Genomic DNA, 27,053 nt, shown 5'->3' on the forward strand with positions numbered 1-27,053 from the left:
AACCAGGCGGCCTATTAAATCTAGCCAGCACTAGTGTGCCCCATACCATTAATTTATATTTCATATAAAGCATACTCTGAGATGTCGGTCTGTCTGCTCACGGCTGAATCTCCCATGGCTCTCGACAAACGTGCGCTCAGTCAGCAGACACGTCACTGAGTCCTAACTTCAAAGGGTAGTAAAATCGAAATATGCAGTTCTTGGGGGAAAGTGTGCTCTACTTTCCTTCCATAAGGACATTCTAAGTTACAAGATTACTCTAAAAAGCACCTGGGTCCTTATGTCAAAGCCACAATCTCACAAACATGTGGCCACTGAGAAGCCATATTGGGCCACAGGGACCAGACACACCGGTCTGAAAAACTCGTTATTCGAGACAAACTTCTGACATCCAACAGTACCAGGGTGACAAAGTTGAGGTGGTAGCTTTCTTACATGTTAGCATTTGCAGACACAGCAGTTCAAAAATTGTAAGCAAAATGAAAATCACCTTGCAGACTTGCCGTGCTGTGGCCGTCCTGCCCCTTCTCTGACTCTTGAATTGGGTGGACACGCGCAGGAACCAGCTGGCAGGGGGCCGCGCTGCGTTGTGGACAAGCCCCTGCAACCTGACCTCAGGAGAGGACTTAGAAATGCAAAGTTTGTTGGCCAATTATTGGAGGCGGCGAGAAGTAGAATAATCCCTAAGAAGTTGTTAAACTGCCCTCAACACAGTCTAAACGTGTCCTCGAGCTCCGCCTTCCACATTCCCAGCACCCTGCTTCCTGGAGAACGTGCCGTTCACAGCCCAGCCTGGTGCCCACCAGGGCCCTCTGCCAGAGGCACAAACGGTCCCCTATCTAACCTCCAGATAGTTCAAAATCTCCTGAATAACGTCAAAATCATCCCTTGGCCCTCAGATGCCTCTGCATGTCGCTGGGGGCTTCGTTCAGGACTCTGTCGAGTAGACACTCTTGGATTCGACAGAGATACCATGGCTTCCAGTTTCCAAAGCTAGAGTTGAGCCTTCAAAACAAGTATTCATTTTTAAAAGTGTTTTAATTACAAACGTGATTTTGAAGCCTGGATACACAATGACGACGCTCTCATTGAGAACCCACCACTCCATACAATTGTGTGTTGTGTGCGTGTGTGCACGTGTGTATGCACATGTATGCATGTGTGTGCACACGCAGCAGACTGTCTTCGATTCAAAGGGCTCTACCATGATCTATGGCATTGAGATTTCTACAGAAAGAAAACAGTCACTTGATAAAGACGTATGCTGAGATGGACATACACCTATTTTTTTGTTAAATAACTTTAATTACACCACTGTAAGTCGATTCTGCTTCTGATCCTCCCACAGTGCACACCAGATGTGATTCACTTTTATTTTAAACATGCATGCTGGGAAAAACAAAAACACAGGAGTGCTGTGGGTGCAGGCGAAATGTTTTAAGAAATGACTCTCACTTTGTGACATGGGCTTGGCCCGCAGTGACAATGAAGCCCTGGTGACAAGAGGAGCAGACATGGCCAGAGGCGGAGCTCCCTTCAAGGCTGGGAGCAGCTGGGGACTTTCCGACAGCAACTCTCTCTGTTTCTGGCCACCCTAGGTTGTCATGGTAATGCTTCATTTTGGACAGAATACAATTGGTGATTAATGCATATCTTGCTCTTCAGCAAAATACTATTCAAGTAGTTTTAACTTAAATATTTTAAAAGTAATCTTTACATTATTGGAGAACGGTAAAAAATACAGAATCTGACAACTTTTCATTTCATTCAATCTGATGCTTTGAGAATCTTCACTTTTGTATTACCATAATTTAGAGAGCAATTCCTGGCCTGTATAAAGCTCTTTGCAGGACTATTTTCAAGATCCATCTTTTCCTGTTATTGGTCCAAATTTAAAATACTTTCAGACGCCCTTTGCCACTGTATCTAAGGAGGAGTACAGACCCTTCCTGTTACTTCCTTTAGTTCTAAGTTTTGTAATTAAGAGGGTGCTATGAGCTAAACAAGCCCAACTAATTTCCGTCACATAAAAGGGAACTGCAAAGAATTTTCCTTTTTAAACCTTAATGAAACATGATGATCCAAGTGAAGCTTTATGAAGAGACTGCAACAGTAGTAAAATGTTTGGCAATCAAAAGTTAATTAGAATTAAGTCCTCGACCAGGGATGGTGCCGTCTCCATGAACACGGTCCTTAGAAAAGCTGGTTTCTGCCGAGACCGAAGCTCTGAGTAGCCACTTGACGGAGTCCAGCCTCTCGGTCTCCGGGTCCCGGGGCCACACCGGTCCCTCAGTAGATATCTGGGCAGCCTGAGTAGTCCCGCTCAAAGTAGCCCCCCGTGTACAACCAGTCGGGGGTCCCAGTGTAGGGGTTACTGCCCTGGTGAAACCACCTGTAACACAGAGGAGGGTCAGGGGCACTGGACACAGACACAGCACAGCCGTCATCCTTCCCTTGGCTCAGGACGTGTCCCTCGCACCAGGCAGCATCACACGTGTTTTGAAAATGCAGCTCAGGGTACACTTCAACTGAGAACTATTAATCACATTTCACTCAAATGCTCCCACTTACAAATACCCACCCAGGTCAGCTTCACTGGCCAACAAAACCTCAAGGATTTAACAGAAAACACACTGGGCTGTCACCTGAGACCAGTCACTGCATCCTGAACACCTGTGCCTTTCAAGGTCAGGACAGTCACAGTGCTCACGTTTTCTTTCCTTTAAAGCAGACCAGGCTTGCTTGTTAGTTTAACTGGGGAAGAGGGGAGAGACTATGGGCAAAGAGAAGCTAACGGTGGCCTCCAACTTCAGCACATTTCAGGCACTGGTCCCAGTAAGCCTAAGGCGGTCCCTGCCTGCTGGTTCCCCCCTGGGTCCCAGGAACTCCCAGAGCGCCTGCACCATCTGCGGCTTCACTCTGCACAGTGACAGAAGCATTCCTGTTTTATGACATGAAACAACTAAGGACACTTGCAATTTACCATGGAGTGTATTTGGGGGGACTCGAAGTAATTATCTTCTCAGAACATAATATTATTTTCAGAGTATATTTTTTAAATTGACTACTTTAAAAAAAAAGGAAGGTTAACTATTTTCAAACTGTCTTTTTCTGGAATAAAGCAAATTCTAAATATCACACAATTAAAAGCATAATATTAAATGAAACTGGAAGCCCAAGCATCAAGAATGAGTTTTAAAACATCAGTCACATAAAAGTCATGAGAGGTGACTGTTACTAGGCCTTGGAAACAATTACCATAAACTGTCTAGCTTGATAGGAAAAATACGCTGATTAAACAGCTCAAAACCACCCAAAGAGTATGTAAGACTAAAAATTTAACTTTTATATATATTTTTTAAAATTATAGTATAGCTTAAGTATTACAGTACCTGACTCCTTATTAAACGTATTATTTTCACATTATGATACTGAAGAACAAACGACTAATTTAAAAGACATTTTAGCAAGAAAACAGGACTAGAGCCTCACAGCTTGTGTCCTCTAACTCCTCGATTTTGTTCAGTCTGGGTAAAGGCGTGTGCAAACACACGTGCAGGCACCCCTATCTCACACTGCCACGGCCCCCAGTGCTCACGACGAGCCCTCTCACGGGGTATGGGGAGGACTGGCTGGGCCGTTCTCCTCCCACGTGGTGTGGCCATAGCTCTCAGGCCCACTGTGTCACGTGGAGTGTGACAGGGAGAAGAGCATGCCATGCACGCAGCAGCGTAGCAACTCAGGGTGGCTCCTAAACCCACCCTGTTTCGTACACAGCATTTCCCTTCTGAGAGATTATTTCCTTCAGTTAGCGGCTTGGTTCTGGCTACACCATAGGTGGGTGTGTGTGGTCCCTCCTCACTGTCCCCAGGTGTGTGTGGTCCCTCCTCACTGTCCTCCAGGTGTGTGTGTGGCCCTCCTCACTGTCCTCCAGGTGTGTGTGTGGCCCTACTCACTGTCCCCAGGTGTGTGTGGTCCCTCCTCACTGTCCCCAGGTGGGTGTGTGGCCCTCCTCACCGTCCTCCAACTGTGTGTGATCCCTTCTCACTGTCCCCAGGTGTGTGTGTGGCCCTCCTCACTGTCCTCCAGGTGTGTGTGTGGCCCTCCTCACTGTCCCCAGGTGTGTGTGATCCCTTCTCACTGTCCCCAGGTGTGTGTGTGGCCCTCCTCACTGTCCCCAGTTGGGTGTGTGTGGTCCCTCCTCACTGTCCCCAGGTGTGTGTGTGGCCCTCCTCACTGTCCCCAGGCGTGTGTGTGGTCCCTCCTCACGTGCTCCAGGTACGTCTGTGGCCCTCCTCACTGTCGCCAGGTGGGTTTGTGTGGTCTCTTTCCACTGTCCCTAGGTATGTGGGTATGGCCCTCTTTACCGCCCCCAGGTGTGTGCCTATGGCCCTCTCCTCACCGTCCCCAGGTGTGTGTGTGTGGCCCCTCTTCATGGTCCCCAGGTGTGTGTGTGGCCCCTCCTCAGTGTCCCCATGGCCACCGCAGGGTCTCACCTCGTCTGCCACTCGGCCTCCTCTCTGGCTCGCTCCCTCCGGGCCTCCCTCTGTTTCTCCTCCAGCCGCTCCTTCTCCTGGCTTGCCAGGTCTAGGCCCAAGCAGACAGGGCTGAGTAAGGAATCAGGGCTACACTGAAGCTTCCAGTTTATGTCAAGCAGTGGGGAGGGCTACAGAGAGCAGAGGCTGAACACCCCTCGCACCCCCAACATGAGATGAGAAGTCACACTTTGGTTAAAAAACCACAGATAGTAAATTTGTTATCAGGGAACCAAACCAGTCATGAGAGCTGAGGCTCGGCTGCTGAGCGCACAGTGACAGCGATGCCCAGACCTCAGCACGGCTGGGCACGGGAGGCAGTACATGTCCACACGGCCACGCAGAGGAGCGCAGCAGAGCGGGGGCCAGGCAACGGTGTTCTAGAACAGCACCAACCACGTGCAAGTGTGAAGCTCGTGGGGCAGTTTAACCGGCAGGGTCGGTATCAACAGGAACCCCAACATCAAGGAGCCATTTCCCTTGCAAAACACAAGTCACATGTACCCTTGACCTCAGGATCAACTGCTGTGCTGGTTCCCAAGGATGACTGACGAATCCTGAATACGGGCACCACTCACCTCACTCTTGCCCTCCCCACCCCTGCCCTGCTGTCAGCACTCCTCCAAGAATGGTTTCTTTACTAAAACACTATTGAAACAGAACCCAGGAACACCTGTGAGACATCAGCAAGTAGTCTGTCGTTGGTCTGACTAGAACAGTAAGTGAATGAGCACAACGCACGCTCACTGTCACACGGAAACCTTCACGCTGCGCTGCACGGCGCCTGTCCACAGCATGCGCCCGGGTGCCGAGCACAGGCCTTGGCCTCGTTCTAGCTGCAGGCCGAGTGGTTCCCCACACAGACAGGCTGTGCAGACTTTCAAAGAACAACACGTCTGGTTTTTGAAATGTAACCTTATTGTTTGAAATGTAACCTTATTGAGCCTAATAACTAAAAAATTGGGGATGTGTATTTTGTAGGTATTCTTTCTCATTTTGTTTTTCTAGTAATTTAATTTTATTGTATTTACAAAAGGATTGGTCTGCAACAGGCTAGAAATTTTTAAAAATCTTTCACCACAAATAGTTTGAGAAGCATTGTTCTACAAGATCTAAAGCTTGGTTAGTTAAAGGGGATCAGCATTCTGTCAGCCAGGGCTGGGCACCCTGGCTTAAGTCCCTCCCCAAATGCTCGGAGGCACGCACCCATGTTGCCATTCTCCATGCCTCGGATGTCGGGGCGCAGGCGGCAGTCTGTGGGAGCCAGGATCTTCTCCATGCCAGTTTCCAGCTCATTGAGACTAACAGTAAAACTGGTGAAATTATACATCTGGAAAAACAGGCACAGAAATCTGTTACTATAAATGGCATTCTCTTCTGTACAACAGTCAATTTGAATCCACAGATGGTCTCTCTAAACCCATTCGAGGTGGCCAAGTGTCCCCTGCTCGCTGGAGATGCTCCCATCAAGGTCACCCAGGGGCAGAGGGCTCCTTCCCTGTCCTGAGATGAACTTCCCTTCGTCTCTCCTGGGGCCGCCCTGGGCTTCAGTCCTGGGCATTTTCCCCGCACTCTGACTTCCAACTTGCACATCTGTCTACTCAACATCTCTGGGATGCCTGAGAGAAATCTCAAATTTAGCACGTCCGAGATGGTTGCCACGTCTGCCCCCCACGCCCGCTGCAGCCACGGCCTCCTGGGCCTCTGCAGCCCGGCTCTCCCTCCTGCTGCCTCCCCAGCAGCCTGGACCTTAGGACTTGCCTACCCGGCCTCCCTCTTCTGCTCTTGCCCCCCAACAGTCTATCTCAACAAGTGGCCAGAGAGGCATACACAGTCCCCACGGTGTCCCAAGTCACACGGAGTAAAAGTGGAGTCATCAGCGCCCCTGCCCTGGCCCCCTTCCCCTCTACCTTCACTCCCACAGTCCCCTGGGCCTTGCTGCCCTCATGCCAGCCTGCTCCTGGGGGCTCTGCCCTGGCTGTCCCTCTGCCCGAATGTGGCCCAGACGGCCATGTGGCTGGATTCGCCCTCCCTTCAGGTCCCTGTTCAAACGTCCCCACCATCCCAAGGAGGCCCCCCTCGCCACCCTCATCAGCACTGACGCCAGCACCCTGGGTCCCCCTGCACTGCCTTGTTTCCCCAGCACCTGCGAACGCACACACAGGTCACTCAGGTGTGTGGCCACAGCCTGCCTCGGCCTCCCTGCGGGGCCAGGGGTCCTACCTATCCTGTCCTCCGGCTCGGGACACTCACCCAGGCCTGCCCAGCACCTGGCAGGCCGGGGAACTCAATAAATACTCACTGAACCAAAGGATGGAGGAACGAGTGTTATTTTTAAAAGGAATCTCATGAAAAAAATAAGCTTTTTTTCCTATTATACTATTTTATACTCTACTAAAATGATAATAGTGGCTGTGTTGAGGTAATGTACTTATTGGTGAATGTTTATTTTACACATGCTCTGCTACGTTTATAAGGCATGGTAATACAATAAACATTTGTATAATATGTTGTATATATATATTTTATATATAATTTTAATAGATAAAATAAAATATACTACACATTATATAACTATTCTTATGTATTATACTTTATTGTATGTAATAAATTTATTATAGGTAATATAAATTGTAAGTGCAATTTTCAAAAATAAATATCAAAATGCATTTAAGCATCTAAATTCACAAGTCAGAAAAATAATCTCTCAAAACTGGTTTGGAAACCCCTTTTAGTAAGATGTGGTTGGTGTAGACCTTTGAGGGTATGCAGTGTGTCCAGAGGCTGCCTCCACCCAGGTGAGCATCCCAGGGCAGCTGTGACACTGTGATGTGTGCACAGAGACATGTGCGTTAGTCATGTATCAACATGTCAACACCAGACGTACTGACAGAGCGTGGCCTTTGCTGCGAGTAAGGCCAAGCCAAGGTCAGGGCCTGGATGTGGCTCTGGGAGGGCAGGAAGCCCTCAGAGGGTCATGCTGCAGAAGCACAGTCCAATTAAGTGACAGAGGACCCCTCCATCTGCTTTGGGACAATGGACTGCAGCAGCTGGCATAGACTCTGGGCCAGGGAACAGCTGAGTGGCCTGGCCAGGGGCAGGGAGTGCAGAGAAACCCAGATTCACAGAGCAGTGAGTGTCGGGGTGGGGGAGCACGGACCTGGGCAGAGTTGGGGGGCCGAGTGTTGACCCTCCAGAGTAGCTTGCTGCCTGGAATGACCTGCACAGTCTCCTGAACCTCAGGCACGGCATCCACCACGTCGCCATCAGCATTCTCAGAGCCGTTGTCCTGAAACACAGAACACCTCAGCAGGGTCAGCCCAGAAGGAGAGGTGCTCTCAGAGCACCTGCCAGACCCATCACTGAGCCCCTGAGCAGAGCCAGATGGCCTCTTTAGTGAAGGAGAAGATACCACTTCTTCCCAGTCTGTGACCTGTCCCTCCCTCAGTTTAGGGAGAGGATAGAGCCTCCTGCTTCTGGAGTGTTCACCTTCTCTTTACAGGGGCTCTCTGTGCTAGGGCTCCCCAAAGAGTGGGTGGGAAGTCAGCAGCATGGCATTGCTTTCCTTTTGGGAGAAGCACACACAGCATAAAAAGATGTTCTCCTGAGTCTGAGCACAATTAGACATGGCAACACCTTCTAAAATAGCACGTTTCGTTCAAGGTAAGGGTAACTCTCCTAAATGGCGTATTTCTGAGACAGGGAGACTTTCCTACATGCTACACTTCTGCTGTCAATGAAGAAGTGGTTCATATTTGGTGATTTCATGGTATCTTAGCATTTCTAGACTAAACTCCAACTGGACATCACATCTTAATAAAAAGATATGACTGCTACATTATTTTTCAAAATCAGTGGGATCCGGAGAAAGCAAAAAGTAGTTATTCACGCCGCTGTTAAGGGAGAACACTTAAAATATGACAAACACAGCTTGAGAATTCTTCCACCTGACTGCACCAGGGTTTATTAGCGCCTGCTGTAGGTTGCTGCTTTGGTGCCAGAAGCTAAATAAAGACACAGCTTGTGGATAAGTATTCACATAAAACTCTCTCTCAAGGAACAACAAAGATAAGCTGATGCATTAAAAGACATCACTAAATGGATTTAACATTCTAAGTCTGTATAGTCTTTAAGTGAAACTCTTTTTTTAAGTAAAAGAGCATTATTAGAAAAGATTATCTAACAGCACACATGAAATATCACAACATAAAAACACCAAAAAATCCTAGAAGAGGTTGAATACCGTTGTTAAATAAATATCGAACACTTGAGGTTTGGTAAATTCTAATTTATTATCTAGAAAAATATGACACCTCTTTTGAACTATCACTTCTAGTTCTAAGCTCAAGAATAACTAGTCCCAAATAATGTTATAAACCAATGTGGCCTCAAAAAAAAAAAAAAAAACAGAACTAGTCTTAAGAGAACCAGCAGTCCAAAGCTCCAGGGGGCAGTATCCTTCCCCAAGCTCTCCCACTGTGCAACACTACCTGGGACTCAGAACTCAAGATGCAGAAATGACATTCACTTGTTCTTTTTAATAAGTCTAAGCTAACAACATGCAGGAAGACAGCAGATTTCTTAAGAAGCATCCAGAATACGGAGTTTCCAGAAAGGAATGGAGGTGTGCCCTGACTCTGCCGGGATCGGGGTAGGGCAGACACTGCGCCATCAGGAAAGCCGGAGCCTGAGGTTTACAACAGCAGCCTTCGCAGACTCGGGATGCAGGTCAACTCCACCAGCATCCAGAATCCAAGCCGACAAGCAGTTCACTTTGACAGATTCCACGCATGCGTCTTCTCCAGCCGGGGCCGTGAAGGCCCACTGTACCCACGTGCGCACCGGGGAAGCCAGCGGATCTCCCCAAGCTCACCTCCGGCAACACCCACAGCCCGGCCCACCGTCAGGGCTCTGCTCCCCAGGACGCCCGCGAGGAGCAGCGTCTTACCGTGGGCTTCGCCTTCTTCAGGTGGTCGCCTCTCCTCTCCTGCTTCTTGAAGGACTCGTATGCAACAGGATCTATGCCCCACAAACACTCTGTCCACTTGCCGTAGATCATAAAGAGCTTCTTTTTGCTGTAGTCAAAGGGAATTTTTAAAAACCAAGTTAATAGCAATTATAAACCATCCATCTAAACACACAGCACCTTAATTTTTTCTTTGTGTGTGTGTGTGTGTGAGGAAGATCAGCCCTGAGCTAACATCCGATGCCATCCGTCCTCTTTTTTTTGCTGAGGAAGATTGGCCCTGGGCTAACATCTGTGCCCATCTTCCTCTACTTTATATGGGACGCCACCACAGCATGGCTTGACAAGCGGGGCGTCAGTGAGCGCCCGGGATCTGAATCTGCGAACCCTGGGCCGCCGAAGCAGAGTGCGCGCACTTAACCCCTTGCGCCACCGGGCCGGCCCCCACAGCACCTTAATTTTGACGATGGAATAAATTCCCGTTCTGGCACATCTTCTTACAAATTGTAGGATATCTCCGGACGTAAATCCAAAGATGAAAACGTGCATTTTAGGATCTCTCCTCATGCCACTTGACACTAACTATTCATACTCCTTATACCAAAGCAGAAGAGAAAATGAAGGTACAAGACCCAATGGTGGATGACAGGGCGGTGGGAGACAAGAGGGGTGAAAGAGAGCATTGTATATTTAAATTTAAAACCCTATGTGCCTATCTGATTACTGTTTTTTAAATACATTATGTTTTTATATACTGTGTGTCCTTCAGCCCTTTTTCTATAATTACATGAACAACCCCTCTCATATTTGGGTGATACTGTTTGCTTTTTCTTTATAACCATAAATCAGACACCCCATATCATTACCCACCTGCATTTTTCATTTAATAACCTCTGGAGATCTTTCCAGATCAGCCACCAGAGCTCTCTGCCTGACTCCTAAAGGTACAATGCCAATAGTGTCAGACTTTTTTTTTTCCTTTTTTGCATCTTCCTTGGGGGAGAGCACACAGTGGCCACGCCTTCCCTGGAAACACTGCTCTGCTGGGCACAGGACATCCTGGGAGGGCACCTGTGTCTGAGAGGCTCAGCCTAGGGAGCTGGCAGGCGGGGACCAGCCGGGGAAATGCATCCCGTCCTCCCTCAGCAGAGACAGCTTGACGGGCACTCTGTCTCCAAGAGGCAGAGCATTAGGAAAGAGCTCACTCAAATTTGGGATGGAAAACCAGAAAATCAGAACAGGGTTTGCACGTGCTCACTGAGGGCTGGTGAGTGTGGCTTCAACGTCACATGGCTTGGACTCCACTCCTACAGCCTGCTTCTGCAGACGTGCTGACCACAGTCTCCCTTGCTCTAGATTGTCTGTACAAGGGAGAGGCTGTTCACAGTGTAGGCCAATGCTATTCTCATTAACACGACTGTCGTCCAGTAATGTGTGCACACTGAGTCCTAACATTTCAGTGGGAGAAGTGGTCAGAGTCCTAAGTCTAATGGCTTCCTCAGCTGTCTGAATGGGTGACCTTCTGGTACCCAACAGAGTGGGATGGAGCAAAAGCATGCAGTACTTTACACTGGCAACTTGTTTCTACTTGAAAATGTATAGATTTTAGGAGCTGGAAGGACTCTCTTGACACTATATAGCCCAAATTCCTTACTGGGAAAAAAAAACAAAACAAGAAATTTGAGACCCAAAATATACGGTAACTAACCCTAAGGGGGAAAAGAACCCAGAAAACTGGTTAAAACACTACTGACCACATCTCTGGTCACAAAAACTTTAAAAGTCCCTAATTTTTAGATTGGAGTGAACCAGTCACATGAAAATGATGCTCCCATGAGCTAATGTTGGAGTTTTGCGGACAACATGCAACAGATCCCAGTAGAGAGAATGAAATATATGGTTAAATTTTTAAAATCTCAGTTCTGTTTGTCAAAGTGCAGTATTATCTCTCAGTGAAAATGCCTAATTTTCTCATGTCCATTTTATTACAGGAAAACAGACCCAGATCTTTTACCCTCAAGAGAGGGTGAGACGGGCTCCACTCACTCACCACCCTAGAAATTACACTGGAAACATATCCTTTATCTCCTTTTATGCTCAGTAACAAAACGTTGTTTCTAAACGAAAATGAGTCATAATTTTTCTACCATGAACAGAGGTCACTGGTATAACTACATCTTTTGCAAGGCGCATATGCCGTGTGGGCACACCGTGAACACATCCAACGTGGACCTACTTTCTGTCTTGAATGTGCCCTTCCACTTTGTGAAGTTCTTTTCCAAACAATCCACAGGGTTTGAAGTGAAGCACACACTTATCTCCAGTTCTGCAGGAAAAACAAACACAGGCTTCTGTTCTCTGACACGAAACGTCCAGAAAAGGCAAATCGAGAGAGCGCAAAAGCCGACTAGAGGCTGCTGGGCTGGGGCGGCCTTGGGGGGCTGCAAACGGGGGGGCTGCAAACGGCTGATGAAACGTTCTACTGCTTCCGGTGGCGACAGCTGCACGATTTACCAACTTACTGAAAATCATTTGTGTCCCCTTTAAATGGTGGATTTTATGATATGCGTAATCACATCGCAACGAAGCTGTTAACAAACCAAGCCAGTCAGTCATGAACCTCCAGGAACGAGGTAGGACAGACTGGACAGTGGACAATGTCTGAAGAAGGTCGCTACATTTTCACCTGGTAATCATACAACTCTTTAGTGTAGTTTAAAATCTCCAAATAAATTAACTACTCTGACTAAAAACAAAACGGAGCACTGATGATGACTTGAATGCCGGCCAGAATCAAATCCAACCACCACTGGGCATGGGGTCTCCCGCCGGTGAGGCCTGTCTGGACGCCGAGGGGCACAGGGGACCAGGAATGGGGCCCTGCCTGCCCTCGGGGCATGGGGCAGCCAGCCAGGGGCAGCATGGCAAACCCTAAGAAGCTGGGCAACAGAGTGCAAACACGCCCTGAGCAAGCGCTTCCGGACGGCCTGTGGGTTGTCTTGTCCATCGCCTCCCAGTCTTTGACTGTCACACAACCGTCCGGGGCTGTTACCTGTGGTTTAAAATTTCCACCGTTCCATACTGCTCTATCCAGAGCTTCCCAATAATCACATTGTGGACACAGCAGGTAGGGTTGGTCCAGGTGTAGGCTTCATCGTGTCTGTGAGAGACGCCAGAAACAAGCCAGTGAGAGGCCAGCAAAGATACTGTGTGGCCGAAAACACAAAATACCAGACAGAATTAACCTTAATTGACTTAAACCTGTACAAGAGGACAACAGCGCTTTGAACTCCCTCCAACAGTGGCTATTTATTTAGCATTCGTTTGAAATTTATTTCTTCTTTCCTTTGTAGCATCAACAAAGCTTTCTACTTAAATGTCAAGACAAGTTAATAAGCAATAAAAGATGACTGAGACAAAGAGAATGGCTTTCCTGTGAAGTTGTCAACAGGAAAAACACTTCAGCAAACAGCCTGCAGGAACTGCCTGCTCCCGAGCCCAAGGTCCTGGTGGTCCGGGGAGCCAGGCACGGCAGGGTGCTGGGGAGTGGTCCACGGTTTGGAACAACACTCTAAACACCTTTCCTTTTATTCCTCATTTTCCCCAAATGGACTTATCCAAGAGGAAAAGAAACCTCCATAAATGAGAGGTGAGCAGATGGCCAGACCTGTGTCTTGAGGGAGGCTGCATCCAAGAGCCATAATTGAGGGCAAAAATCAGCACAATGCAGAATTATTTCATGACAAATATTTGGAATTCTTTGAATTTCCCAGGTGGAACCCAAACACATTAATCAATAAGGTTTGCAACTTTTCAATTCTACATGCCTTGCCCCAAGAAAGCAAAGACAGGCCTGTTTCCCAGAAAGGGGTTGCCCTCATTGGGCCTGGTGAGCTTGTCAGCTCCAAGAATGCAGGGAAGGGGGCAGTTACTGGGGAGACCATGCTGCTCTAGGTCCTCATGGTGTTCTCCAGCAAACAGCAAGGACGGGCCAATGTGAAGCAAAAATTATGTCAAATGCTTCATTACAGCAGGCTGCAGTTAGCGAGACACACCTCAGAGAACCGCTTGCACGCCATGGCCTGGACGGTGTCTACAACAGGTTTGCTAGAGACTCGGTCTGTGCTCTGAGGTGGCTCTGATCAACATCAGATCAGGAAGCATTTAGATTTAGATTTAACGGGTGTGTGGGCAGCCTCAAAGACGGCGCCATCAATGTTCCTCACCTCCTGGAATTCAAAGCCTACGTCATCCCCTCCCACACTCAACCAGGGTTGGTCCGTGTGACCAACAGCACACGTGTGGGGTGGTAAGGTTGTGGTCACTTCTGAGATTAGGTCATAAAAGACACTATGGCTTCTGTCTTGGTGGCCCCCTCTGAGGTATGCCAGCGCCATGTTGTGAGCAGCCCTCTGGAGAGGCCGTGTGACAAGGAATTTAGGTCTCCTGCCAACTGCCATAGAAGCTTAGCAGCAGATGCTCTGCCCCAGCCGTCTTCAGGATGCAGCCTGGGCCAGATCCTGACTGCAACCTCACGGGACCCTGAGCCAGGACCACCAGCGATACTGCTCCCAATTCCCAGCCCACAGAAACTATGCAAAAGAGCAGTTGTTTTAAGCTGCTAAGTTTGGGGTTGTTACAAAGCAAGAGATTATTACTACAACCAGTGACTAAAGCATATCAAGATCATGTGGGAAAAAAAAATGGGGAGTTCCAAGAGCGATGAGACATAAGAGGAGTGCCGCCAAGTAACAACCCAGTCCTGGTGAGGTGTCCAATTGGGAGTTCTTGTTTGAAGAAGTTTCTGCTGTTGGAAAGGCTGCCTGCCTCAGTAGAAAGGGCCTGATCCTTCAACTAGAAGGAAGAGTCTTCCTACTTAATAAAGACAGATTTCCTTTCAGATAAACAGCACGCATTTTGGTTTTTCAGAGAGGCAGGGCTCAGGCAAGACTCCGCCACTTACTTGAGAAGCTCCAGCGTGATGGTGCCCCGGGGCTCCGCCTCCACACTCTTCCCCCAGAACTTCAGCTTCGGGTAGATGGAGCCGTGGAACAGGAAGTCCTGACTGAGGCCTTCGGAATAAAATGCACTAATGGGGGGGTGGTGGCTGACCTGTTCGGATATAAATCTGAATCCTAAATCTTCCCTAGGTACAAAAATAAGAGAGAAAAGAAGGAGACCAGGGGGACAGAGAAAGAGCCACATTAGTGATAGCAAAACCCAATAACAGTTGGCTCAACACCCCTCCGGGGGGAGCCCACAGCTCTGTGGGCCAGTGGGCTCGTGCGACGGGAGGGCCTGTAGGGCCCACGCTGCCCTCACAGCTGGGAGAGGAGCTGGGAAACGGGAGCCACTCCATGCAGCCACATGGGGCAGAAATACCCAACACTTGCTCTGATGTCTCACTTGGCCTAACACTGACCACACACACACAAATTGTGCCTCCAGGGCAAATCTGAACACCACACAGAATAAGCAACAGCTCGAAGAGGGCTTTCACCCTGACCCTCTGCCTACACCCTCCACGGGACCACCCTGAGCACACACACGTCTAGAAGCATCTCTCACAACCAGTAACTTAGAGGTCCCTGATACCAAACTGTCATCTTAGTCCTTTAGGGACACCCACTACCTAATAAACCAAAAGAGTGATGACTTTACAGCCTTTCCAAAGGGGGTTCCTTTCTAGCCTTCGTTTAAGGCTCCTGGAATTTTTGTGATGAAATGTCTTACGCCCCAAGATATTCCTGGCCAGGAAATAGGATTTTTAGTACATTCTCTTTTTCAATAAAAATGTCAGTTTTTAATTGTTCCAGAACTGTGAATACACCTACAGTTGTAGTCATTAAAAATTATAAAAGCTGAACTACATAATTATTAACTTAACTGGAATCAGAATTTCCAATCATCACAGAGGAAGGAAAGTTGAAAAATTAGATTTTAAAAGGTTGCCTACTAAGGTATGTAATTTACAAAATGAGTACTTGTCTAAGAAAAGAAAGTGTTATTTTTAGCTATACAAGAGCAATCTGTAAGGACAAAAAGACATTGGTGAATGACTTGATTTAGTTATGTTGCTCCTCAAACAGGAATCTTCTATGCTCAGGATCTTATATGTATCATATACAGCAGACACAGGCAGAAATATGATCTGCAAATTAAGACACGACAAATGACGTATGTTGAAGTTTAGAAAGAATGTTAGTTTTTTCTATCAATGTGTGAAACTTTAGTTCAACCCCTGAATTAAGTTCCTGAAAAAGATTAACAATTAGGTGTGTCACACTGTATTCAGTCTCTTGGGTTGTTCATATCCTTTTAATTCATATTGCTTATTTCCCAGTGTCTAGAACTTCTTTCATATTATGCTTTGATTTCTCTTTTCAAGATATTTTAATGATGCTTTTAAATAAACAAAAATGCTAATAATTTTCTAACAGCTAGATAAGGTCAGAACCTCGAACACTAGCACTAAAATATGTTGACTGGAGGGAGGAAACTGTTGTTCAAGAGAAATATCTAGAAAAGGAAGAACATTCTACAGGAATTCAAAACAAAACATTCCCTTAGGAATGACTCTCCGGGCAAGTCTTTCTCTCGTCTGAGCCTCAGTTTCCCTGTTTCTAAATTGGAGAAGTACTCTCTCTTGCTGTGACATGCCATAACGCAAAGTCACCTACTGACCCCTCTGTCATTTACAAAGAAGCCCACGGCAGCACACATCATGCTTTCTCCTAACTCGTCCAGGTTTCTCCAAGGTAACGAGATTTCGAGAACAGTTGCTCAACCACTCAGCGCCAGCCAACATCTAAACCACACTAAAAATCAAGATGGTATTCCCACACTAGCCGTCTGTGGAGAAGGGGCCAGCAGCTGAACCATCCAGGACCAGCCAGAAACAGATTACAATTTGAAACTAGAACATTCATGTGGCTTTTCCAACTACAGTAAGTGATTTATATGCATAGGTGCAGGCTTGCCTGCATTACTAAAGATGACATTTCCTCCCCAAATAGTCTGAAACCAGTGCAGACACACACACCCCGGCACACACTTTTAAACTCTTCATATACCTGAACAGCGCCTATTTTAAGCAGACCAACATCCTCAAATCCCACAATCATTTACTCACCACGAACAAAACTCTTAATCATTAGTAACGCATATGTAATACAGGGTCCGAGAACCACGATCTGAAATTTCAAAGAAACTATACTTCTTTGAATCCAAGATGCCACTGATCACACAATACACCATTATTTTATTTTATGAAAGAAAAAGTGCTGTCAATTAAACTATGACATACAGAAATGCTAAAACATGAAAAATGTTTCTTAGTATCAATGAAATCCTGTAATTTAGAAAAAGTCTGTAATATCATGGAGAAATATGGCATAATGTTAAATGAAAAAGGATACAAATTAACATTATCACATTATGTAAACACACACACTCTCACACAAGGAAATCTACCAAAATGTTAACACTGATTGTCTTTTACAAGATTATGTGGAACTCGTCCTTTTCATTTTTCTCGATTTTACACACATTTTCTAAAAAGAGCATGCTTTTGTAATTGAAAACAAATTTTATTTAATAAAATTTAAATAAATTTTAAATTAAATAAATTAAATAAAATTTAAATAAAATAAATAGGGTCTCAACAGGACCCAAGCGTAGATGGGATAAAAGTTATTCTAGATGTCACCAAGTGGCCCCACAGAGGCACTGCGCACATTCACGCTCTCGGAACCCTGGCCCAGGCTGGGTATTTCACTCTTTTAACCCCGCTAACCTGATTACAGAAAAACTACAATGTTGTTGTCTATTACCTCTTTTACTTGTGGTTTTGGGGGGCACTTTCACCTGGGTGGACCAGCCCACAGATAATTCTCTGAATAACTGCACAGCCACTGAGGCAGCGAGGTCCGTGGAGAGAACCCCACATGGGCCCAGCCTAGCCCTTCCAGGGCCCCCACCAAGATCAGTGCAAATTGGGGCCCTGCCTGCCCTCTGGTCCAGTCTCAGTGTCTGTGCTGGGCTCAAGGACCAGGACGGAAATGGAGGGGCAGGATGGTGGAGCAGGAGGCACTGCTGAAGCTGCCTGGAAGAAACTCCATCAGAAGGAATTTCAGTCACATTTAAAATAAGGTGTGGTCTGGCCCACTCTCCATCACCAGCACCATCAGCCACCTCTAAGACCCTGCACGAGGCTGTGCAGTAGCCAATGGGAGGCTGCAGAGTAAAGCCCTCTCTGCAATTACTCTTCTCTTTAGGTTTATCTGCTCTCTCCATAACATTCACTAAGATGCTCTGGTAAAATGGGATAGTTTTACTTAGTACCTATTTCCATTTTAGTTCAAAACTAATAATCCTACCCTTCTGTATTGCACTTTCACATACATGGTACTTCCATTCCCAAATCGAATACATTATTCTATTTTCAACTCTGTTTCACATCATTAAGGTTTTATGTTATTAACACGACACCCCTCGTATGAGAAATATCTTCTCGCCTACAGTATCCCAAGCCCTTCACTCAAGTCCTTATTCAAATGGTCTCTTCTCAGAGTGGAGAAATCGATGCCGGGAAAGAACCAAACGCATCAGAAGACCCCCACGTACAAGACACTTACGAAGGCCTTGTCCCTTACCTGATCAATTCGTACGTCTCTCCCAAGAGTGGATTGAAGGGCTTGCCGGTCCTCTCCCACTGGGAAGCCACAGCCGAAACCGCAAAGGCAGCTACAGACTGGAAACAAAGCACAGGAGGGTGAGCGGGCTGTCTATCCGGAAAGGGCGGGTGGAGGGTGTGGCCGGCACTCAGCTCCTGAGCCGTCATTATTTACTCCTGGGTGACATTTCAGTCTTCCACTTGTAACATGTTTTGAGATTACAGAACTTCCGGGGAAATGCTGCTTACCACCCACCACTTCCCCAAAGCCACAAAAAGCAGGAACTCTGCTGCTTTCCACCCCCCTGGCCTGGTCCCTCCTGGCAGGCTCTGCAGCAAGGTCAGTCTGTCAGTCTGTCTGTCACACTCAAACACAAACACACACACACACACACAGGGTGGTGGTGATGGAAGGACCCAAGAGGAGCTGAGGCGCAGGGCCTGCCGCCACCTGCAGCTCTGCTATGACAGGGCAGCTGGGACTCCTGATGCCACAACCAGTGTGAACACGCCCCAGGACAGAGGACTCAGCCGCTGGGCGGGACTGCATCCAAAAGCCAGCGTGAGCTGTGCCGGCCCTTCTCCTAGACGCCCCACCGGTGAAGTGCCGGGTCCCAACCACAACGTGGCGGCCAGGCAAATGGTGTCACATTCATTAAAAACTACAGCCTGACACCCAACCAAGCGCAGCACCTGGCGCCCCCTAAAAGGAGCCTGCCACCCACCTGCATCCTCTCTAGCGGCTGTGGCTGGCGGGAGGCTTTGTGAATGAGGTACACGTGCTCCATATACTCCGTGATCCGCTGCAGAAAACTCAGAGGCTCGTTGAAGGCGATGGGCATCGTGATCTTGGACAGCTCCTGGAGGGAGCCAGCCAAGACTCATCACCCTACTGTAGGCTTTCCCCAGAAACCAGATCCCCCATTCTGCCCCTGCTCTGAGGATCACTTCTTGGAGCCTCAGTCACCTGTGCAGGACAGATCTTCAAACCCCCTGTGGGTGAGCTGTGGCCTGGAAGGGAAAGCCGGACAGCCCCCACACCCCGCCCAGAGAGCTCTGCTCCCATCCCTGAGCCCAGAGAGGTCTTCCCGCACAACAGCTCCCAAGTCGCCCCTCTACTTCTCCGTGCTCACCGCCCCATTCCGGACCCGCACCACACATGGAGACTGCAAGGATTGCAAAAAAGCTCCCAGACCGGCCACCTCCAGGGGCCCACCCCCGACTCCAGCGTGCCCGCCCTTCACACCACTTCCAGATCCGTGGCCCCAAAGCATCATTTGAAATAGTCATTAGCTTCCCATCACTTCCAGGAGGACGTGGAAACTCCTTAGCCTGGCAGGTAAGACCTCCCATAATGTGGCCCCGTGTGGCTCTGCCCAAAGGCCTTTCAAAATCGGCAAAGGTGTCTCGGGTACCTGCTCTCAGGATGGTGTGGCCAAAGTGAGCAGTGCAGCTCAGGCTTTCACGGAGCTCACGGTGCAGTGGGGAGAAGCCAGGAAGAGGCTAAGGGGGGACACTAGGGGACAAGTGCCCACAGGGGGCACTCTGTGAGCTGGTGTCTAGGGAGGAGATTCTGACAGACTTCGATAAGGCAGAGGCCCCTCCAGGAGAAGCGCAGCTGAGCAGGGCAGGATGGGAAGAACCAGAGTGTGAGGGGCTAGAGCAGAGGCGCGGGGGGGGGGGGGTGTGAAGAGGAGGAGGAGGAGCTGGTCTGGAGGGAGGGGAGGAGGGGAGAGGAGGGAAAGAGAGGTAGCTGGCCCTAAGCGCAGGAAAGATGCTGGCCTTGCTGGTGTCAGGAGAAAGGAAACAAAACTACATGGAGATTCCATTGCTCACCTGCTCAAGTGGCAAAACTCCAAACTTCTGACACCCCACCTGTCTGGGCGGCTGTGGGGAAACAGGCCCCCACACCTGCTGGTGGGAATGCAAAATGGCACAGTCCTGGGGCGGGGGGGTGGGCGGCAGATTTGGCCGCAGCAGCAAAACCGCACAGGCACTTATCCTTTGGTCAGCAGTGCCCTTCCCAGGAGCCTAGCCCCGAGTCCTCTGGCAAACACACGGTGGAAGGCCAGACATGACCCAAACGTCCAAGAATGGGCCCGGTTAGTAGATGATGGGGCAGCCACAGGAGGGAGAGCAATGCAGTGACCAAACAGTACCAGTGGCTCTGTGCTCGCTCTCTGCATACGCTCTGGCTATACCATGGAGCGCAAAATGGGCAGAAAAACCTTTAGATCATTATCTAAAGAGATGGGGAGGAGACAGTGCAGACACGCAGAAAGACCATAACATTTGTAATGGCCACCTCTAGGGGAAGGAAGAGTACGGGGGGGACAGGGACGGGGAGCAGAATGCTTGGAATATACCTTGTTTGAGAGATTTGACTTCAGACTTACAATTTTAAAACAAAATTAAATTTAGAAAAGCAATCTCCAAACATCAATAAAATGACACAAATGAACCCATATGACCCCCTCGGGGCACCAACATGGAGAAAAACCTCTCCAGGTGATTTTAAAGCACAGTGATTTGAGATACGCCCTAAGGACAGAAAGACCTATGAAAGCCAACAAACTCGTACTGTTTCAGTAAACATACTGCAGGCAGCGGAGTTGATCCTGTTCTCCAGAATTGTTATATATGTGGGATAAAGCAAGTGAGTCATTAGTTACATGCTAATCTAAATTGATCATCTCCAGTGTTGTTAAAAACTGGGCTTGTCAGTGCAGGAGAAAAGAGACACAGACATAAGACAGAAGAGGTTAGATAAATCTTGTCCCAAATTTGAAGTGTCGTTGAAACAAATCAAAACACAATTCCTAACTCTCTCCCCTGAAAAGACCTAGAAACAAGACCAATCCAGTAGCTGCTCCCGGAGCCAGCTATGTCCCGAGTTCTCTCTCCCTGGACAAGTGGCCGAGACAGGATGACCCGGAAGCATCTTTTGTAAAGGATTAAGAGCCAACTTGAAGAGGCCATCACCAGTCAAAAATGGAACAGCGTGTGGACTGAAACACATCAAATGGGTTAACTCCACGAGTTAAAAAAAAAAAGACAAACTCGTTGGTTATACTGGTCATGCTGGGTGATGCTAGTGAACCAAATACATTATTTGAAACTTTGATAAAGAGAAAGAAGCACTCATTGATCCTGATTTTTTTTTTTTTTGTGAGGAGATCAGCCCTGTGCTAACATCTGCCAATCCTCCTCTTTTTTTGCTGAGGAAGACTGGCCCTGGGCTAACATCCATGTCCATCTTCCTCCATTTTATATGGGACGCCACCACAGCATGGCTTGACAACCGGTGCGTCGGTGCACACCCGGGATCCGAACCAGCGAACCCCAGGCTGCAGCAGCAGAGCGCGCGCACTTAGCCGCTTGCGCCACCGGGCCGGCCCTGATCCTGACTTTCTTATGCAAACTGCATTCACAGCAGAGAAAGGGAACTTGCTCACACAGAAGTATCCCAGGTCATAAATGAGAGTGAGAATATTAGTCTGGCTCCAATGTGAAACTCCTAATGAATTAATGGATCTAGACACTGGGCATCAGCAGCTCTCAAATTCACAAGAAAAGCAACAGAAAGGTCTCCTGATGGAAGGATCCACACACACAGACCACAAAACACAAACAAGACAATGACACTGGAAATGTGAATACAGAGTGGATATTTGATGCTATTAAAGAATTACGTTATTTTAAAAGTAGAATAATAGTATTGTGGTTGTGTTAAAGATTCCTTATGCTTTAGTGATACATAAGAAATATTTACAAATGAAAAAATGTCTGGAATTTGCTTCAAAATATGAGGGGAGGAGGGAAGCAGCAGAGGTGCAGAGGAGGCAGAAGCAGCCCTGACAGCGGTGGTGCTGGTGACGGTGGTGTCATCACACGATTCTGCCTACCTCTGTATGTGTCTAAACTGTCCATGTTAACTAGTTTGTTGCTGTTGTCTCAGTGAGCTGATAAGCAGTACAGAGAGAGGTGTGTCGCCTCTTTGGAGGAGTGTCTAAAGAGAGTGGATGTCAAGGGGCAAAGCTGATGAATGCTGTGACGTGGGGCAGAGTGACCCAGCAAGATGACCTTCCCCCACGGCTCTGAGAACATGCCATGTGTTTCTGTTCAGCTTTCCTCTGAGTCCATCTTATGGTCAGTTCCTTAGAGAATGCAATGTAATGACGTCACTTTGTTGAATGGATGCTTTTGGTATTAGACTTCTGGAGTCAAGATCAAGCAGCTTGTCGAGTTCATCAAATATCCCCACACAGACACTTCTGTCCAGACCTGAATTGTTCACACAGTCAAAAAAGTAGGAGATAACACTGCTAAAAGAAAAAAATCCTGAACGCGTTATTTTAAAAGATAATGGAGGGGGCTGGCCCCGTGGCTTAGCGGTTAAGTGCGCGTGCTCCACTTCTGGAGGCCCGGGTTCAGATCCCGGGCGCGCACCGATGCACTGCTTCTCCGGCCATGCTGAGGCCGCATCCCACATACAGCAACTGGAAGGATGTGCAACTATGACATACAACTATCTACTGGGGCTTTGGGGGAAAAAAGGAGGAAGATTGGCAATCGATGTTAGCTCAGAGCTGGTCTTCCTCAGCAAAAAGAGGAGGATTGGTATGGACGTTAGCTCAGGGCTGATCTTCCTCACATTAAAAAAAAAAAAAAAAGATAATGGAGAGCTGTGTACAGAAATAGGCACGTGTGCAAGCAGGGGTTAGCGTGCATACTTCCGTTTCCAGCTCTGTCTGCAGAGGCCTGCAGCAGTGACACTCCCCAGCAACGAGCACATCTAGTGCCCGGGTCTTAGTTTTTTTTTTTTTTTTAATTTTATTTATTTATTTATTTATTTATTTATTTATTTATTTATTTATCCCCCAAAGCCCCAGTAGATAGTTGTATGTCATAGCTGCACATCCTTCTAGTTGCTGTATGTGGGACGCGGCCTCAGCGTGGCTGGAGAAGCGGTGCGTTGGTGCGCACCCGGGACGCCAGCAGCAGAGCACGCGCACTTAACCGCTAAGCCGTGGGGCCGGCCCTGGGTCTTAGTTTCTAAATACCATCCTCCCAAAAAGGACATCAGTGGAAAAACTGGGGAAAGCCCAGGGAAGTGCGCGGCTCAGCTAACAGTAACGTTCCACGAGGGATCCCTTCGTTTCAATCACTGTACTATGGTTATCACGTGTGATGTTAACGACGGGAAGCTGGGTGAAGGGCATACAGGACTCACTGCACTATTTTGCAACTTTCTATAAGTCTGAAATTATTTCAGAATAAAAAGTTGAAAAACAGATGAAGTTTCCTCTGGAAAAAAGGACTGAAATGGATAAGGGCAAAAAATAAACGGCATTCAAAGGATGGGGGTGAAGAACGTTGAGCAATAGTGAAGGGCACTTTTCCGAAAATCACTTAGCTTGAGTCTGAGTCACTAAATGCTGCCTGTGAACAAGCCCGCTCCAGAGCACTCCGGGGAGTGTTCTACCCTCCTGAGAAGGCATGCCTAGATATCTCAGTCAAGAAAGGCCATAAAAGGAAATGCCTATGGCTTCTGGACACTAATTACCCAACTATTTTTTGTGTTACAAATTCTGGGCATCTGAGCTCCGCCTGCAGCCCGGCGTGGGTGGGCTGCGGAGCCAGAGCCTCGGGTCCTGCAGGCCTACCCGTGGCTCACCGTCAGTGGGCGGCCAGGAACCTCGCTGAAGGCCCCCCATTTCATGCAGATTATTCCAAGCCAGCTAACTACAAGCATATCACAGAACACTGAGGTAAATGTAAGCCCATGTGACATTTCTTACGTCGAGTTTAACCTACAGAATTGTTTTCCTACTGTCTATAAATAATTTAGCTTTTTTGCCCTCTTCCCTTTAAAGATTTGTTCCCTTCTTGTTTTATTATCTTTTCTGCATGCTGTTTATAAATATGCAGAGCACATTTTCTTACACTACCAGCAGTGCAATAAATTCACAGGAATTAAAAATGTTTAAGCTCCCTGCTTCAAAATGAGTTCATCTGAACTTACCAAGCCAATGCACTTCTTCAATATGCTCCACACACTGAAATCGCTTCTGGTGAACATTGGGGCAGGTAAGGACGTCCTGTAAAGAAGTAACCAGAGTAACACGTGTTTACTCATCCAACGTGAGATTCACTTACAACCGATGATTCTGCTCAGTGACCATTTTTTTCTTTAATTTTTGTATCAAACATTAGCATTTCTCTATTCTGGCATCCCTAGGAAGAAAAAAGACTAGACTACTGTTTAAGTCCCAAAGAAAGATTTCTGCATGGGCTTTTTGGAGAGTCCCCTGGGAAACGATGATGACCACATGGACGACTTCCTTCCACAGAGCCGGGGACAGAGCACCAGAGGAGCAGGGAGACTGGTCACCTGGCCCAAGGGCAGCCGGGGCCCACTGCCTGGAGCAACAGCAGGACCACGGACAGAGGCCAGGAGGCCACCAAGAGGGAACCAGATTAAGAAAACCTTTTCAGGGCCGGCCCAGTGGCGCAAGCGGTTAAGTGCGCGCGCTCCGCTGCGGCGGCCCGGGGTTCGCCAGTTCGGATTCCGGGTGCACACCGACGCACTGCTTGGCAAGCCACGCTGTGGCCGCGTCCCATATAAAGTGGAGGAAGATGGGCATGGATGTTAGCCCCAGGGCCAGTCTTCCTCAGCAAAAAAAAAAAAGAGGAGGATTGGCAGATGTTAGTACAGGACTGATCTCAAAAAAAAAAAAAAAAGAAAATCTTTTCAGAAACCAGCTGTTAAACTCCTTTTAAACAAATGTTTATTTTTCCTGAGGTACATTTCTTTTCAGGCTGTCTTCCCAACAGCTCCATGGGGAGCCCCCAGCCGTCACATCTGCACATGAGACCCTGGTCACAGCTGAACGGATGGGGGACCACTGACCCAAGGTGGAGCCCTGGTCTCCCTCCTGGGAATGTGGATCTGGGATTTGGAATGGGACACCGTCTCTATCTGGGAGGGAGGGGGGCCTGAGATGTAAATCCAGATTTGGGGGGAGGCGTGCTGGACCCATGCACACTGAAGATAGAGCCGGTGGGCAGGGGGCTGCAGTGTGTGGGGTCTGAGAAGGCACTGCCTGGACCCTTGGGTCCTGGCATCTGCCCTGCGTTCCAGAAGACAGTCCAGCATTCTTCTCTGAATCCAGATTTATGTAAGCTGCTCTCAGGTAGTTTCTGCACTTGCACTGCACTCAGACAGCCTTGACTCGGCCACCTCCACTCTAGTACCCTGGTCTTTGGAACCATGACAGCACATGTTCTCGCCCAGTTAGGACCCCGGGCCCTCCCACAGGGATGTCACATTAGGGCAGATGGGTCAGGGCACGCTGTTTATTTTAGAGGGCAAGAGAGAGAGGAGAACACGGCAGCTGGAGACAAAATGGGAAAGAAAACTAACATTTATGCAGCACCACACGCTGGGCTTCCAGCAACTCACACTCAGCCCACCCCACCAGCTCTTGAGTGGGCATCCTAAGAACTCCGTAAGTGGCCACGGCGTGGCAGGCACACACTTCGAGGCGTGCCCAAGGAGGGAGCGTGGCTCTGTGGCGGGTTAGGAAAAGGCCCCAAGATGACCCTTGCATGGAGAGAGAAGGGAAGAGTAGGAACTAAAGAGATGAAGGAGGAGGAGAGGGCCCCGGGCCCAGGGAGCAGGGCAGAAAGCACCCTGACGTAGGAAAGGCTGGGTGTACCTGAGGACCCCCAAGAGGCCCCTGCGGCTAGGACCGGAGACAATGGGGAGAGGGAGCTAGGGGTGAGGAGTAAGCAGGGCCAGGCCCCTGGGGCAAGAGATGAGGATGCTGGCCCTCATCCTAAGAGGTGGGCAACCTTATGCTCATTGTCCAAACAGAGAGAGTTCTGAGAGGAAAAAGGCGTGCTGTCAGCAATTCCTCAGGACATTTAAGTTAGGGTGGAGGGGGCATGATTAGACCTGTCCTTTGAAAAAACGACTCTGCCCGCAGCATGAATAAAAGCAGAAAAGGGGTGCAGAAGCAGTTCAGAGATAACGGCAAGAGGCACAGAAGAAATGGTGGTGGGCTGGACTGGGATGTGACAGAGGAGCTAGGAGGGCTGAAGGGATCTAAGACGCATTTAAAGAGGCCAGTGTGTCAGAGCTGAGGAGGCCATGACGGCAGAGGTTTGGTCAGGGGGAGCCCGACCTGCTCTTGGACAGGCCGTGTGAGCATGCAGGGGGCACTCTGACATCTGCTGAGCAAATGGATGAACCAATACTGGCAGGAGGGGGGCACCTGCGTCCTCCGGGTGGACACAGCAGATAGGCATTTGGGTCTAAAGCTCAGAGCAGAGGTCTAGAGGGAAGCCGGAGGGCTCCCTGACCAACATGCAAATCAGTGTGGGGTGGACGGAGGCCTGCCTTCCCACCACCACCATCTCACGGGGCCTCCACCCAACGGATGGCTTGTCCTGCCTGTGTCCTCACTTCTGTTGGAGAGGACTTAGGTCACTGTCATCAGAATCCACTTGAATGAAAATGAAATGTTGGTGGGAGGAGAATGGAATGTGTTATTGCTGCACTAAACAACCCTTCCTAAACCCCGAGGGGTGAGAGGTCAATGTGCGGCAACAGAACGCAGGCAGGAGGACTGCGTGAAATCAGCAGGAGGATCTGATAGCAAAGAGACCATTTGCTGTGTGCCAGGCCCTGTGCAAAGCGCTCAGTCGCCCATCACACTCAGTCATCCCAGCAAAGCCAGGGGCAGGGATGACCATCCTCGTCATTGTACAGAGGACAGGAATCAGTAGTCAAAGAAGTGCCATCGCTGAACTCCAGGAGCCAAGGATAGAGGCATTGAGTCTTGAAAGCTGTGGCTGAGCAGGGCACTGGATG

The 27,053-nt window shown here is 48.5% G+C and overlaps 1 protein-coding gene across 6 annotated transcripts in view; it reads right to left on the reverse strand.

Moving 5' to 3' along the window:
• Positions 1-1,019: 1,019 nt before the first annotated feature.
• Positions 1,020-27,053, reverse strand: part of OSBPL2 (oxysterol binding protein like 2) — a 48,170-nt gene continuing 22,136 nt past the window's right edge. For 4 of the 6 annotated variants that reach the window (XM_058562353.1, XM_058562354.1, XM_058562355.1 and 1 more), the window contains 10 exons: positions 24,201-24,276; positions 18,901-19,035; positions 18,156-18,253; positions 14,465-14,647; positions 12,554-12,661; positions 11,738-11,827; positions 9,484-9,610; positions 7,696-7,824; positions 5,742-5,865; positions 1,020-2,392 (listed from right to left, as the gene is read on the reverse strand). In XM_058562353.1, coding sequence (XP_058418336.1) covers positions 2,139-2,392; positions 5,742-5,865; positions 7,696-7,824; positions 9,484-9,610; positions 11,738-11,827; positions 12,554-12,661; positions 14,465-14,647; positions 18,156-18,253; positions 18,901-19,035; positions 24,201-24,276 — 1,324 coding nt within the window. In that variant the 3' untranslated portion in view covers positions 1,020-2,138. Of the gene's footprint in view, positions 2,393-4,496; positions 4,588-5,741; positions 5,866-7,695; positions 7,825-9,483; positions 9,611-11,737; positions 11,828-12,553; positions 12,662-14,464; positions 14,648-18,155; positions 18,254-18,900; positions 19,036-24,200; positions 24,277-27,053 lie in introns of all 6 variants that reach the window. The other 2 variants (XM_058562357.1, XM_058562356.1) reach the window with 1 other exon arrangement.

The sequence above is a fragment of the Diceros bicornis genome, chromosome 19 (genome assembly GCF_020826845.1).
Source record: "Diceros bicornis minor isolate mBicDic1 chromosome 19, mDicBic1.mat.cur, whole genome shotgun sequence".
Lineage (NCBI taxonomy): Eukaryota > Metazoa > Chordata > Mammalia > Perissodactyla > Rhinocerotidae > Diceros > Diceros bicornis.